This window comes from Sorex araneus, chromosome 6 (genome assembly GCF_027595985.1).
Source record: "Sorex araneus isolate mSorAra2 chromosome 6, mSorAra2.pri, whole genome shotgun sequence".
Lineage (NCBI taxonomy): Eukaryota > Metazoa > Chordata > Mammalia > Eulipotyphla > Soricidae > Sorex > Sorex araneus.
Window position 1 is genome coordinate 54259337 of NC_073307.1, and position 14887 is coordinate 54274223.

Below are 14887 nucleotides of genomic sequence, written 5' to 3' on the forward strand. Positions count from 1 at the left end.
TTTAGAAGACAGGAGAGCGTGCAGAGGCAGCGGGTGCTCAGTTAGCAGACACGAGAGTATCAGTTGCTGTCTCCACAGCTCCACGGAGCACCGGAGACATTTACGGACACGAGAGGAAACCAAGAGCCCTCCTGGGCACGCCAGCCACGCGCCTGGGTTTTCCCCAAGCACAGTTTTACTGCTGAAGATGAAAAAGCCTGGGCACATGGAGAGCTCCACACCCCTGGGCACAGCCAGGTGCACCTCGGGGAGAGGGGCCTTCCCCGAAACAAACGCATCACATGCACACCTGCACACACTAACACGCACAAACACATTCACACTGAGCACACTGACACACATGCATACACTTGAGTACACATGTGCACACATACACACATGCATACACTCACCACATACACTCGCGCACACGCATACACACTTGAGTGTGCACACACAACACATGTGTGCACACACTTATGCGCACACCTTGCACATGTACACACTCATGCATAAACTAGCACGCACATACTCAGGCACGCACACACACATGCATACACACTCATGTGCACACACATGCACTTACACGCTCACGCACTCATGCACACACACATTCACGTGAACACACGCACTTGCACACACTTGCACAGAGTAGTGCGCATGCACACACTGTCACACACACACACACGCACACACTCGCTCTGGAATCTCAGAGGGAACCTGTGCATCAGCCAAGCACAAATTCAGTGATGGTGGGTGTGCTCCTAGCAAAAGATTCATTGACTGTTTTGAACCAATTTTGGCCCAACTGGTTAGCTACCAGAATGGCATTTTTTTTTCAGTGAAAAACTTGGTTTTGATGGCATCTGAACCAGCTGCAGCTGCCTGAAGAGGCAGGAAAAGCACGTGACAAACCCCAACAGAGTCTATTTCAATTGTTCAAAATAGGCCGAGTGGGGCTGGAGAGACTGCGGGGAGGGACAGCCTTCCACGCACCAACCTGGGGTTGATCCCCAGTGTCCCATAGGGTCCCTGAGCCCCGCCAGGAGTGATCCCTGAGCACTACTGAGTGTGACCCAAAAGCAAAACAAAAAGGAATAGGGAAGAGGCCAGAGCCATCATACAGCAGGTAGTTTGTCCACGGCCAACCTGGCTCCATCTCAGGCACCCCACCGGGTCCCCTGGGCACCTATGGGATTGATCCCTGAGTGCAAAGCCAAGAGGAAGCCCTGAACACTGCCAGGTGTGGCCTCAAATGCGAACAACACAGGGAACAAAGAATAACCCATCTCTCTTCTTAACTGAATGCTGAACAGGGGATGTCAGCATGTTAAACATGCCCCCTTTAAAAGAGAGACAGGCAGAGAAAGGGAAACGAAGGGTCTAGAAAGAGCAGAGCTGGAATTCTGGGGCATTATATCCTGCCCACTCTGAAGGGTCAGGCCGTCATTAACTGTTCCGAGACACTTCACTCATCCCACCAACACCGGTGTGTGTGTGTGTATGTGTGTGTGTGCGCGCGCACGTGCGTGTGCGAGCACAAGAGCATGCGTGTAACTGAGGCGCAGTAGTTGGGAGGCTACTGTTCCCCAATTAACAGCCACGCCCCCGTAGGTTCAGGGTTCAAACGGCCACGTCAGTACCCACCCTCATCCCCGAGGTGAACTTTCTCAGCGAGCTCTGCCCGAGGCACCAACAGCAAAACCCCGGGCGACCCTGAGAGTCCAGTCCCTGGTCACTTACCAGCCACAAAACTGGGAAATGAAGCCGCCTTCTTGGTCTGTGGGAAAGAGGGAGAATCGGACACACTGGTGAGCCGGATTGGCGCCCCCAAGAGAAAGCAGGCCCCAGGGGAGACACGCCGCGCGGCCTGACAGGGACCCTGGGCTCTGCCGCGAGGCTTGAGAGCTCTCGACTATAGGGTGTGCGCTAGCGGGCACACCTTTGAGAACACCGCTGTGGGGCGGCGGGGGGGGGGGGCAACCCATACTGCCTGCAGGGCCGGGGTCCAAGTGCGTCCTCAGAAATGGGCCGCAGGAGGGGCCACACGCCCTCCTCCCTCCTGACCCCTGGCGCTTCCCCACAGGTCACCGGGATCACTGGGCAGAGACCAGCGTCCTAAGAGGTCGGTCCAGACCGCAGCCAGCAGGTATGGGTCCTTTCAGAGCACCACAGAGGCCCCCAGTGTGGCAGCCAACACACCTCTTCCCACTCCCACCCAGTGACCCCTGATCCTGGGGGTCTGGGGATGGTGAGCGGGCGCGGGGGCCAGGGCTGCACCCCGGGGAGTCACCTCTGGAATGTTGTTATTGTCCACGCGGCCATTGAGGTCCGAGCGCTGCTGCTTCCGGGGCTGCTCCAGACCGTTGCAGACCTGCAGGCCCGCGAGTGGGGAAAAGGGTTCAAACAGGGGCGTCCAGGGCCAGTGAGACGCGGCCGCCAACGCGTGTCCCAGGAGACGCACACAGACCTCCTACACACTCTCCTTAACAACCGGGTTATTTACGGGAGCCGCCATCTACTGTGGGTCTGTCCAGGGTCCCCCTGTCTACTGTGGGGGTCCCCGCCTACTCTGAGTCTCTCTCTGGGCCCCCTGTCCACTGTGGGTCTGTCCCGGGGTCCCCTGTCCACTGTGGGTCTGTCCCGGGGTCCCCTGTCCACTGTGGGTCTGTCCCGGGGTCCCCTGTCCACTGTGGGTCTGTCCTGGGGTCCCCTGTCTACTTGGGTCTCTCTCTGGGTTCTCTGTCCACTGTGGGTCTGTCCTGGGGTCCCCTGTCCACTGTGGGTCTTTTCAGGGTCCCCTGTCCACTGTGGGCCTGTCCCAGGTTCCCTGTCCACTGTGGTTCTGTCCTAGGGCAAGGGCCCAGGACCTTCCAACACTCAGTTCTCTGCCTGGTCCTGCTGGGGGACCCCAGGGCCACCCCCTGCGATGCTCGGAGATCCAACCTAAGGCCTGTGCCCACAGCACTCACATCTGTGACCCCGAGCTCCTGCCTGGTCCCTGTCTGCACGCTTGTTGGACTCTGCTTTGGGGGTCACACAGGACAGGGCACAAGTGTCCTTGCTGTGGGATGGTGTGTCGCGGGTGGAGGTGAGATGTCAGAGCCCCACACTGGGCAGGGGCAGCCTGGTAGGACCTCAGCTGGCAGGACACCTGGTCCCTGGAGACCCCTGTCCATGGCGGCAGGGGCCACGGGGCCTCCCCACATGTTGCTCAGGCTCCACCGTGTCAGGGACCAAACCCGGGCCTCCTGTACCCGCCCAGCCCGGCCCGCCCTGCTGGCCTGAGCGCAGCTGACCCCGGCCCAGCAGGCATTCCACCGGCAGCCCCCCGACCCGCTCCTCCCACAAGGCCTCCCCCAAGGCCACGAGCCCTGGGCCCACACCCAGGAAACGAGCTTGGCGGCTGGAGGAGTGAGCAGAGTGCATCAGGGCCAGAATGAAGTCGGCCTGAGAGCCCCGTGGGGCCCCTCGTGTGTCCTGGCCTCAGGGCTGGGCCGGGCTCTCTGCGCCCCCATCCAGAAGGGGGCCCACATCAGACCACAGAGCAGCCCCGCCACTGCCAACAGAACTGAGCCCAGTGGCTGGGCCGAGCCATGGCTGCACTTGCCCACCCTGTCACTGACAGCTAACGGGGGCTTCGTGGGCGCGCTCACAGCCACTGGGCCCCGTGACACGCCCTGCTTCTGCCCAATCTGTCCACGTCCGTGACGCCACAGACCAGGCTTTCCGAGCACTGAGGCTACGGCGGGGCATAGTGGTGGTGAACGCCTAGGTACCTGTGACTCTCCAGACAGTCCTGGGGGTGGGCTTTGCCCCAGGCTGGTCCTGGCTCTGCTCCGGGGTCGCCCCTGGTGGTCAGAGGGCCCTCTGCAGCGCTGGAGCTCAAGCCAAGCTGCGTGCAAGGCCTTCCCTCGGCACTGCCCGGTCTGTGTTTTCTACAAGGGCTATTCCCAGCAATGCTCACCCCAGCAGTGCTCGTTGCAGCAGTCGGGAGCCCCCAGAGTCACACCTGGTAGTGTTCGGGGGCGCATGTGGTGCCAGGAATCCAACCCAGGGCTTCACCCCTGCCGGGCACTGCCCGCCCCTTCACCCCGGCCTTGCACAGCAGACCTGTGCCCTGGCTGGGCCGGCACTGTCCATGGTGCTGATGACCCGGGCCCGAGTTCCTGGATGCAGGCTAGCCCCACCCGGGCCCCCACTCCACCTGGGAGGGTCCCTCCCTGCCCGCCAGGATAAGGCTGCGACTCTCTGCTTCTCTGCGCCCCAGAGGTGTAAGGCCAACTCACCCCCCCCCGTGGTGTCCCCGCGTGGCTGCCAGAGGAGCCCCATGGCCACCCCACTGTGGCCCAGGTCAGGCTGTCCCATTCACCACGGCGTCATGCATAAGTGGACAATCAAGTACACTCGACTGGTTACACGACTGCCAAGACTGTCCTTGCCCCCTTCCAGGAAGTGGACGGTGCACCCTGCAAATGGTTAACACGGTGCACGAAGCAGTCAGGTCCCTAAACCAGGCCTTGGCCGTGGCTGCCCACCCTTCTGAGGGCACCTCTGCAGGGGCCACGGGAGGCCACATAACCGGCATCTGCGATTCCATGGCAGGAAGCAGGTGTTGATGCGTTCCTCAGGCCGGGCTGTGCTGCGTTCGCTCGAGTGTCACTCACGGGGACGCCTGCCCTGTCCCCTCCTGTTCCCTCTGTCCACTCCATCCCCTCCTTGCAGTGCCATGGGATTCTCTCCCTCCCTTGCCTGAGGCTGAACAGCGTCCCAGGGCATGGAAGGGCCCCTGCTTCTTGAGAAACAACCCTCCCACTGATGCCAGGGCCCTGGGGAGAGGGGTGCCCCCCATCTCTCTGGAAGTCCCCCACACAGCTCTGCAGGGGCTGCAGATGAGCCACCACTGTGATGGGGTGGGCCCTGGGCAGCATCTCCTATACCCTGGACCCTGTGCTCTTCTCTGGTCACCCCCAGCCCAGAGATTCCCAGCCAGTTTCTCAGGGGGCTGGTACTCCTCAGCAGTGCTCCCAGTGATTCCTGAACAAGGGGACCGGTCAGGTGGGTGGTCGTGCCCTGCTTCCTAGGGCCCACCAGGGCGACCTCTGGACATGCTCAGAAACTCATGCTGTGCCCAGACTGAACTCAGGACATCATGCCAGTGACAGTGTGCTCCTGACTCCCTTTGCTGCCTCCCGGGCCCTGGCCCTCGTTCTCCCAGTGTCCAGTCCTGTCCAAGCATGGGGGATGGAAGCAGAGCTGGTGCAGCTCCTTGAGACAGGGTGGAAGCAAAGGCCGGAGAGATGGCCTGCTGGGACCAGGCCCCAAATGGGACCTGCTCGAAGCCTGAGTGTGTGTGCACAGAGCAGGGGCACCAGGGTGTGTGTGCAGGGCAGGGGCACCAGGGTGCATGTGCAGGGCAGGGGTGCTGGGGTTCGTGTGCAGGGCAGGGGATGTGGGCCTCCTGCTGGTATCAGGTGCAGGGAAGCAGAGCCTCAGCCTGGCAGGGAACTCAGGCTACTGGGGGGGGGGTCTGTGAGGGGACGCTGGTCTATGGCGCTGTGGGGGTCTGCGGAGACGGGGACACAGGCTATGGGAGTCCGTGGGGGATGCTGGTTTATGGGGGCCCCTGGGGGGACACTGGGCTGTGGGGGTCTGTGAGGGGACACTGGGCTGTGGGGGTCTGTGGGGGTGAGAGATGCTGCACTATAGGTCCATGGGGCAGGGGGGCGCTGGGCTGTAGGAGTCTTGGGGGCCCAGTTCTCAGGTAGTCTGGGGGCAGGTGGGGAGTTAGTACCATTGGGTCTCTAGGGGTTCCCACCGCCTGTGCAGGGAGCAGGCTATGGAGCTGGGCAACGCAGGTCGAGCCCCCAGAAACGAGAAGGTCATGAAGAGGAGGCTGAGCAAGGCCAGGGAAGGGTCACCCTCTCCATAGACCCCCTCCCACCGCCCAGCCACCACTCAGCTGCTGGCTCCACATCTGGGTCCAGCGCAGGCCCAGCCCTGTACCTGCCCAGAGCAGCCGAGCGGGCAGCACCATGGACAGCGCCCACGGCCCTGCCAGGGTCCTCAGCCCATTGGCTCTGATCCCGCATGGGCACCCACCCAACTCCTGTCCTGCCTCCCACACCCACAGTTTGGTCTTCCCGGTAGGGCCCATGCCTGGTGTGCTGGGTCTGCGTGGTGCTCGGATGGAGCCCTCGAACGCTAGTGTCACTGAGAACGCGCAGAGCAAGACCTTCCCAGACTCTGCCAACACCCTTCAGAAACACCAGGACAATCTCGGCTCAGGCCGGAGCCACAGTACAGCGGATGGCACTCGCCTGGCGTGTGGCAGAACTGGACTGACTGCCTGGCACCCCAGAACCCACAGGAGTAACCCCTGAGCACAGCGGGTTATTACACAAACAAAAAAGAACCACTGTATATTTTCATTGTGTTCACTGGGTCACGTCTACTTCCATCTAAGAAAGCAAGTACTGCTTTAAGGCTGTTTCCTAGACAGACCTGGTTGAGTTTAAGAAACACCAGGAGGAGCTCTGAGACCAGAGGACTAGGCCCTCAGAAGATGGCTGGAGCCACAGCACAGCGGGAGAGCACTTGCCTTGCACTTGGCCAATCCCGGGTCTACCCCTGACACCACATATAGTCCCCTGAGCCCCGCCAGGAGTGATCCCTGAGTGTAGAACCAGGCACAAACCTTGAGCACAGCTGGGTGTGGTCCAAAAATCTAAGCAGGCCAAGTGAACTACCCAGAGACCCTTCTGGAACATTCTGGAACCTGGAACATCCTATGGCCTTCTGTAATACTCTGGAGCCATTGTGAACAGTCTAAAACTTACTTCAGGAATATTCTGGAACTGTTGGAAACATTCTAAAACCTTCTTGAATAGTCTGGAGCTGTTGTGAACAGTCTAAAACCTTGGGGAATATTCTGGGACTGTTGGAAACATTCTAAAATCTTCTTGAATTCTCTGGAGCTGTTGTGAGCAATCTAAAACCTTCTGGAATAATCTGGAACTGTTGGGAACATTCTAAAACCTTCTGGAATACTCTGGAACTGCTGGGAACATTCTAAAACCTTCTGGAATACTCTGTAACTGCTGGGAACATTGTTAAACCTTCTGGAATACTCTGGAAATGCTAGGAACATTCTAAAATCTTCTGGAACACTCTGGAATTCTCTAGAACGTTCTAAAACCTTCTGGAGGAGCTAGAGCAATAGCACAGCGGGCAGGGCATTTACCTTGCATGCATCCGACTCAGGTTTGATTCTCAACATCCCAAATGGTCCCCGAGCTCTGCCAGGAGTAACTCCTGAGTGCATGAGCGAGGAGTAACCTCTGTGCATCACCGGGTATGACCCAAAAAGCAATAAATAAATAAATGTAAAGTAAAACCTTCTGGAATGTTCTGGAACACTCTGGAACATTCTAAAACTTTCTGGAATATTCTGGAACTCTCTGGAACATTATAAAACCTTCTGGAACGCTCTCTGCTCCAGATCGCAGAGCAGCAGTCCTGCCCTCCTTCCTCCAGCCCCTCCCCGGCCCGGATGGTCCTACCTGCTCGGGCGACCACTTGGGCCTCTCCTCGGGCGTCCTGCTCTTGGCCTTGAAGCCTCTCTGGGGCTCGGCCTGGTGCTTGGCCTCGGCGGGGAGGTTCAGCGACCGCGGCCGCGCCTCGTGCTGCTGCCGGCCGGGGCCGCGGCCGCCGGGGGCGTCGGCGCGCGCGTGCTCGCGGGCGTGCTCGTGCGCGTGCTCGCGGGCGCGCGGGCGCTCGGGGCTGGCCTCGCCGGCGCTGGTGATGCTGCTCAGGCTCAGGCTCATCTTGATCTCGGCCACGATCTGGTCGATGTCCTCCTCGGGGTCGTCGGGGTCGCGGCCGGCGGGCGCGTTGCCGTTGGCCTCGGCGGCGGGGTAGAAGTCGGGGTCCCCGTCGTCGCTGGCGCCCGAGCGCGCCGCGTCCTCGTCGTCCCGCCCGGGCGCCGCGGGGCCGGGCGCGGGCTCCAGGGGCGGCCGCCGCGCGCCGGCGGGCGCCGAGTCCGTCCACTCCTCCACCGCCTCCTGGCACTCGTCCGTGTCCAGCGGGGCCGCGCAGCCCGCGCCGTCCAGGTAGCTGTCATCCTCGGGGCAGTAGCGGATGTAGTAGGTGACCCCCTCCTCCTCGGGCAGGCCCTCGTCGTAGTCCTCCTCCTCCTCCTCCTCCTCGTCCTCGTCCGACGTGTTGTTCACGTAGTCGGAGCTCGAGTCCCCGCCGTCGGGGCTCTGCTCGGCGCCGCCCGCCTCGTCGGGGCTGGCCGCCCCCGCGGGGCTCTCGGGCCGCAGGCTGGACAGCGCCAGGCCCGGGGGCGAGTAGTCGGCGTCCAGGGCCCGCTCCCCGGCGGGCTCCTCGTCCTCGGGGCCCGCGCACGGCCGCGCCCGGTGCTCCAGCATGACGCCGCCCGCCGCCGCGCTCGGCCGCTTCCGGCTGGCCATGGTGGGCGCTCAGGAGGCCATGGTCGCCCCTGGGGAGCGGGGAGAAGGGAGTCAGCTGCGGCCCAGGGTGTGTCTGAATAAGGGAGACCCCCTCCCCCCCGTCCTGGACAAGGGCAAGGCCTGTCAGGGTCCAGGACAAACCAGGAGGCGGGGCTGGAGGTGCCTCGCACACAGCCGATCCGGGCTCGGCTGGCACCCCAGCCTGTCCCTCGAGCACCCCTGGGTGTGCCCCCACCAAAAAACAAACAGGGTTCACGGGCCAGAGATGCAGGACAGTGGAGAAGACCGGTGCCTGCGGCGAGGTCGACCAGAGTTTGACCCCTGGCACTGCATCTGCATCGGGTCTCCAAGCCCCGCCAGAAGTGATCTCTGAATGCAGAGTAAGCCCTGAGTTCTCCCGGGTGTGGCCCCAAACCAAAATGAAATGTATAAAAAAAAAAGGGGTTCACAGGACACATAGCGAGTGACCCATATTCCGCCACCACTTAAAAAAAACAATTCTTTTTTTAAAAATGAGATCACAAGCAGTTGGGAGAGATTGGAGAGTCTCTCCAATATGGGCAGGCAGGTCTGTGGGGCCGTGGGCTGGGGGTGGGGCTCAGGCTGGAGGCCGGGTTCCTGCCACTCTGAAGTTGGGGGAGGAGTTTGTTCTGCATTTTCCCCCAGCCCCCCCCCCATATCTCTGCTTGTCGGGGCACAGGCATGGAGTTGAGGTAGCAGATGGCCCATGCCAGGAAGACGCCCTGCGGTGGGCAGGAGCCCCAGGGGTGCCAGGATGTCCTGGCGTGTCGAACGACCCCTTGGTGTACGAAGCAAGGTGCTGCCTGGTCACTAAAACCGAGGAGACAGTCTGGAGGACACAGCGGGTCCATGAGTCCCTGCCCCCTGCCCCCCATCCCCCAGTGCGAGGATTCGAACCAGGGTCGGCTGTGTACAAGGCAAGAGCCTTAACTCCTGTACCATCTCTCGGCCCCAAGATCCTGGGATACTTCCTTCCCTCTGAGCCCCGGGGGCTGGGGGTAGGACAGGGAAACCCTGCGAACAGACAGGCTTTGCTTTGGGGTCCTCTGAGAGATAAGCCCTCCCCCTCAGGGCAGCTGCAACCCAATTCCGAAGAGCGGGAGCCCCACAAAGCCTGCTCCCTGCCCGGGATAATGCGACTCCCGGAAGAGACTCCGTCAATTCTAGGACGACGCAGGCATGGGTCGTAACATGGGCACCCCGCACCGGGAGCATCCTAATGAGATGGAGGGTAAGAAATCGTGGGCCAGTCAGGAGCTCCAGTGCCCTCCAGGTCAGCAGGGTCTCGACACAGAAGACTGCGCCGGCACAGGTGGAGAAATAGCTGTTCAGTGGCTGGAACCTGGCTGGGTGACAATGGGACCGACAAACGAGACGTCGCCACTGCCAGCCCTGGTCTCACATGTGGCCCCGGCGACAGCCTTTCATCCCTTTCAAATATAATCCAATGGCTTTGACTACAATGGAACTGGAGTTTCAATGGTCTTGGGGAGGGGGCTAGGGGGGTGTGCACAACAGCTCTGGATTCCCAGCCAAATTCACCGGCTCGTTCTCCAGCTGCCGCACAGCCCTGAGGGCAGATTATTACACTCATCTTCCCAAAGCCAGGCTGATGGCCCAGACCGTCCAGCCCGGTGCTGCAAAGCGGGGATAAATCTCTTTGGAACAAAGAGACATACTAGGCCAAAAGATGTAGAGCAGGAGCCAAGCCTAAAACACAAACCAAAAAACGGGGTCCTGGGGCTGGAGTGATGGGACAGCAGGGAGGGCACTTGCCTTGCATGAAGGTCAACCCCAGTTCAATCCCTGACACTCTAAAGGGTCCCCCGAGCACCGCCAAGAGTCATTCCTGAACATCCACCGGGTGTAACCCCTGAGCATCGCTAGGAGTGGCCCCCAAACCCCCAAATAAATGAAATTTAAAAACAAACTAGTGTGTTAGTTCGACTAAGGCTAGGGCAGCCACAGGGCCAATCTGCAGAATTAAACTACTGACAAAGAGTTTAACACAGAAAAGGCATCGCTGTGATGCATCTACAAGCCTATCCACACAAACTGGGAAGAAGTACCTTTTGGTGGAGGTGAGGGGGCAGGTTCACACCTGGTCAGCTTACTCCTGGCTCTGCACTCAGGGATCACTCCTGGTGGGCTTGGGAGACTGTCTGGAGTGCCAGGGACTTGAACCTGGGCCATGCAAATGGCCCTCTGTACCATTGCTCCAGCCCACAAGTACAATGTTTAAAAATCAGTGAGAAAGTCTCTAAGCAGAGTGTTGGAAATAGCCACTGAGCACAACTGGGCATGGCCCACCAAAACTGCCACCACCACCCCCTGCCAAGAGAGAGAGAAAGAGAGAGAGAGAGCAGTCTGCGGTTTTGGTAATTTTCAGTTTGTGTATCTGCTTTTCTTAGAAGAAGCATTAAGCTGGTTAATTTGGAAGAAGTCTCACTTCTTAATTTTCCAGGAAAGATTGTATCAACTTGGTATTTTTGAGCTTTTAAATACTGGGAGAACTCAGTAGTGAAGATCGGCAAGCCTAAGACCTTTCTTTTGGAAGGATTTTAATGGCAAATAAGGTATCTGGCAGGAAAATCTTCAATGAGGGTTGGTAGATTTCCCATTGAAATAACTACAGTTAATGAAGATGGGGCCTGAAGTAATTACAGACCCTAACTTCATTTATTTTAAATTGTTTTTTTTGTTTGGGGGTTGGTTTTATTTTTGGGGGGAGGGTGCCACACCCGGCAATGCTCAGAGCTTACTTCTAGCTCTGCACTCAGGGATCACTCCTGGTGGGACTCAGAGACCTAATGGGATGCCGGGGATCGAACCCAGGTTTGTGTAAGGAAAGTGCCCTACTTGCCATGCTGCTGTTTTGCCCCCCTAATTGTATTGTATTACTTCTTCCTTCACAATCCTATTAATAATTGTTTCGTGGGCATGATTCCAACACTGCCCCATCACCAGGCGGCCCATCTCAGACACCAGCTCCCAGAGACCACGCTCAGACTGACTTGAGGGTTTGTATTCCATTTCCCTACAACTTCTCTGCCTAATGGGTTCTTTAGAGGAGCACTGCTTAACTTCCAAACAAATTCAACACTGCTTCTTGCGATGCTTAGCTGGCTTGTGTCACAAAGGGCATACTTTGCAGGGTTTCATTTCCTTTCAACGTCTTCGCAGGGTTGTTATAAGGGTCTTGGTGCTCTTGAGAGAGGAAATGTATTTGGGGGAGCTGGGTGGGGGACACTGAAAATGCCGCATTGGGGTGAAGCGATAGTACAGCGGGCAGGGCACTTGCTTTGCACATGGTTGACCTAGGTTTGATCCACAGCACCCCACAAGGTCCTCTGAGTCCTTCCAGAAGTGAGAGCCAGGAGTCAGACCTGAGCACTGCTGGGTGTGGCCCCAAAACAAATCAAAAATTGCCCTACAGTGCCTGTCAGCTAGGGATCTGGCCTTCCTCTCTTTGGTCTACTAGTTCCTAAGAGGCTGATGTCCCTGGCGGGGTCAACTGCGGCTCCTGCCAACCCCTTCCTCTTCACTGTGCCATCCAAGGGGACCCGCCCCAGAGCGGGTGGTGGGGTCACTGTGCCATCCAAGGGGACCCGCCCCAGAGCGGGTGGTGGGGTCCTGGCAGGCAGATCCCTAAAGCCGGCACAGGGAGGAGCTTGGTCACATCACAGGATTATTTATGGGGAGGCTTGAAGGTCCCAGCTGGTGGTGTTCTGGGGCTCTCCCAGCTCTGCGCACTGCGCCTGGCCATGACACGGGTCACAGTGGCGGAGCTGTGGTTCAAACCCATGACCTGCTGCCCAGGCCCAGACCGGACTTGGAAAAGTTGAACAGGGAAGGAAGTGAGGACAAATCTGAGCAAGAACATGGGCCACCAGGACGCAGTCACGCTCCACGTGCTCACCACCCCACGCCCCACCAAAGGCATACACCCCAAAAATGTCATTTGGTGAAAAATAAGGAGGGGACAGTCAGCCGAGACCTTGCAAAGCACTTCTTTCTCTCCAGTCCCAGCCATGCTAGATGCCAACTAACAGCAGTAGAGAAATTCTAGATGAAATAGCTGGAAAAGAACTTTGTGAAAGCCAATAGAACGAGTCATTCTCAGCTGAAAAAAAAAAAAAAGGAAAGTCGATCCAGGAGCAAACTTCATCAATTTGGTAAGGAATATCCATCGGGGACCAGAGAGATAGTACAGAGGGTAGGGCGTTTGCTTTATACACAACCAACCAACTGGGGTTCAATCCCCAACACCCCATAAGGTCCCCTAAGTACCTCCAGGAGAGATCCCTGAGAGCAGAGCCAGGATTAAGCCCTGAAAACCACTGGATGTGATCCAGAACCAAACCAAAAGCCAAAAAGATATCCCTCAGGGACTGGGGAGAAGCTCAAGGGCCAGGCGTATATGGGAAGACACCAATTCAATACTACACGGTCCCCCAAAGCACCACCCATGTGACCCAGAACTGCCTTATGTAAGCACTAAACCATCTGGTCCAGTCCTCTATGCTCTGCTTGGGAGCAGGAAAATATTTTTTCATCAGCAAAATACACAAATTATAGCTATACAATAAAAATATTTCCTTTATACCACAAAGTAAAAGTAGGATGTCTGTTTTAGTCAGCACCATAACAGCAACCAGAATTTTGGGTACAAAGAACAGTCTTAAGCAGAAATAGTCTGAGAAGAAAGAGGCATTTTTTTATAGCATTAAGGCTCTTTGCAAACAACCAAGAGAAATCGGTTGACAAATGTGTCTAATAACAACAATAATAAAAATGCAGTGAGGCGGCTACATGCAAGTTCAACATATAAAAATTACTGGATTTCCCAAACATCAGTAATAACCACTTATAAGCTGTAATAGTGTGAGAGCTTTCATGTCCCACCAGACTATATAGCAACAAAACTATCAAGCACCTGGGGGAAGAACTAACCAAAAAGGGAAAACTTTCATTATAGAATTATTCCATATTGGGGTTGCAGCCATACTCAGGGACAGAAATGAACTATATTGTCAATATTTTGAGTTAGTTCACGTCAATTGTAAAGTCAGGGCAATGTCAAATGAGTCTCCAATAAGAATGATACAACTCAGATGCCAGAGAAACAATTGCAGTAACATTGTAGAACAAGTTTAACTTAAACTCCAGGAATTTTTGATTGGCATGCAAGGCCAAGAGAAGAGAAGCGAAGACAAGTCGGGTCTATGAAATTTTAATGTACGAGAAGGGAAACATTTCAAACCAGCAAGTGGAAGGCAGGCGGGAAGGACGGGCTAAAATCACCACGACCCATTTAGGAATAAAACTCACATCCCTGCCTCAGGCCACTACAAAAATTAATTCCAGATGGAATAACAGGTTTTGGTACTAAAGAAATAACTAAAGCATGGGCTACTCAGGGTAGAGGAGCAATTCTTAAATGAGACCTTTTAAAAAAATCATCAAGGAAAGGACTAATATAGTCCCTCTTTCAAACTGTGAGACCTGTATAAGGGAGAAAGAAAAAAGCAAAGCAATGACCAGCAGCCTGGAAGGAAACCAAGGAGTCTATGAAAAAAGGAAGAGAATCCAGGAGTGTGAAAACGTTTTTTGGCTTAAATACCACTTACCAAACGCTCCAGGCACACCAAAACACCTCCTACATATCACCAGAGGAAGGGAGCCTGTCTCGCATTCGGCCAACCTGGGTTTGATCCCTGACACCACACAGGGTCCCCTGAGCTCTGCCAAGAATGATCCCTGAGCATCACCCAGAGTGTGGCACAGAAACCAGAAAGAAAAAAAAGGTGACAAATGAGCCAACAGGAAACAATGAGGGGGGAAAAAAATGAAAGGGGAGATTGACCCAAGCGGAAGCCAGGCTAGTCGCTAGTTCTGCTCACAACCCCAAGGCCACCTTGCTGCTTGCCATCAGCTGAGGATGCCGTTGCCCCGGCAATGTCTATGAATTTCCTGTCAGGACTGTCTCTGCGACCTCTAGCGTCAGCCTAGCAGTAACGCCCGCCTTGTCGTCTGGTGTCTTAGGAAACCAGAGCAGCATCAGTACTGAGACCGGCAGGCGAGGCCACCTGGGGGTAGGACGGTGTGGAGTTTGAAAGGAGACAGCAAGCTTACAATTCCACTGTCAGGGGTTAAAGAAAATGTCTCCTCTGCTCTCCCAGGAAGCAGAATACAAAGAAACGTACAGGGAAGGAAAGCAAGACGTGAAGGATGGGGTTGGGAGCCGCCCCGCTGGATGCCCTAGGACTGGCGAGAGTCGCAGCGAAAGCGTCTCTCTCCGTGTGAGCATCTGCCCCACGGTTGCTTCTCCCTGGCACACCCCACACGGGCTCCTGCACACTGAGCGGGCACTATCGGGCTTCCTGGCAGAGGCGGCCTGTTGGGAGTGAAGT

The 14887-nt window shown here is 56.9% G+C and overlaps 1 protein-coding gene across 1 annotated transcript in view; it reads right to left on the bottom strand.

Annotated features, from left to right (window-relative positions):
- Positions 1 to 14887, bottom strand: part of APBA2 (amyloid beta precursor protein binding family A member 2) — a 74451-nt gene that overhangs the window by 16467 nt on the left and 43097 nt on the right. Inside the window, exons 5-7 of the mRNA XM_055141298.1 lie at positions 7542 to 8482; positions 2273 to 2353; positions 1723 to 1759 (exon numbers count right to left, since the gene is read on the bottom strand). Of these exons, the coding sequence (XP_054997273.1) occupies positions 1723 to 1759; positions 2273 to 2353; positions 7542 to 8453 (1030 nt within the window). The 5' untranslated portion in view covers positions 8454 to 8482. The remainder of the gene's footprint in view (positions 1 to 1722; positions 1760 to 2272; positions 2354 to 7541; positions 8483 to 14887) is intronic.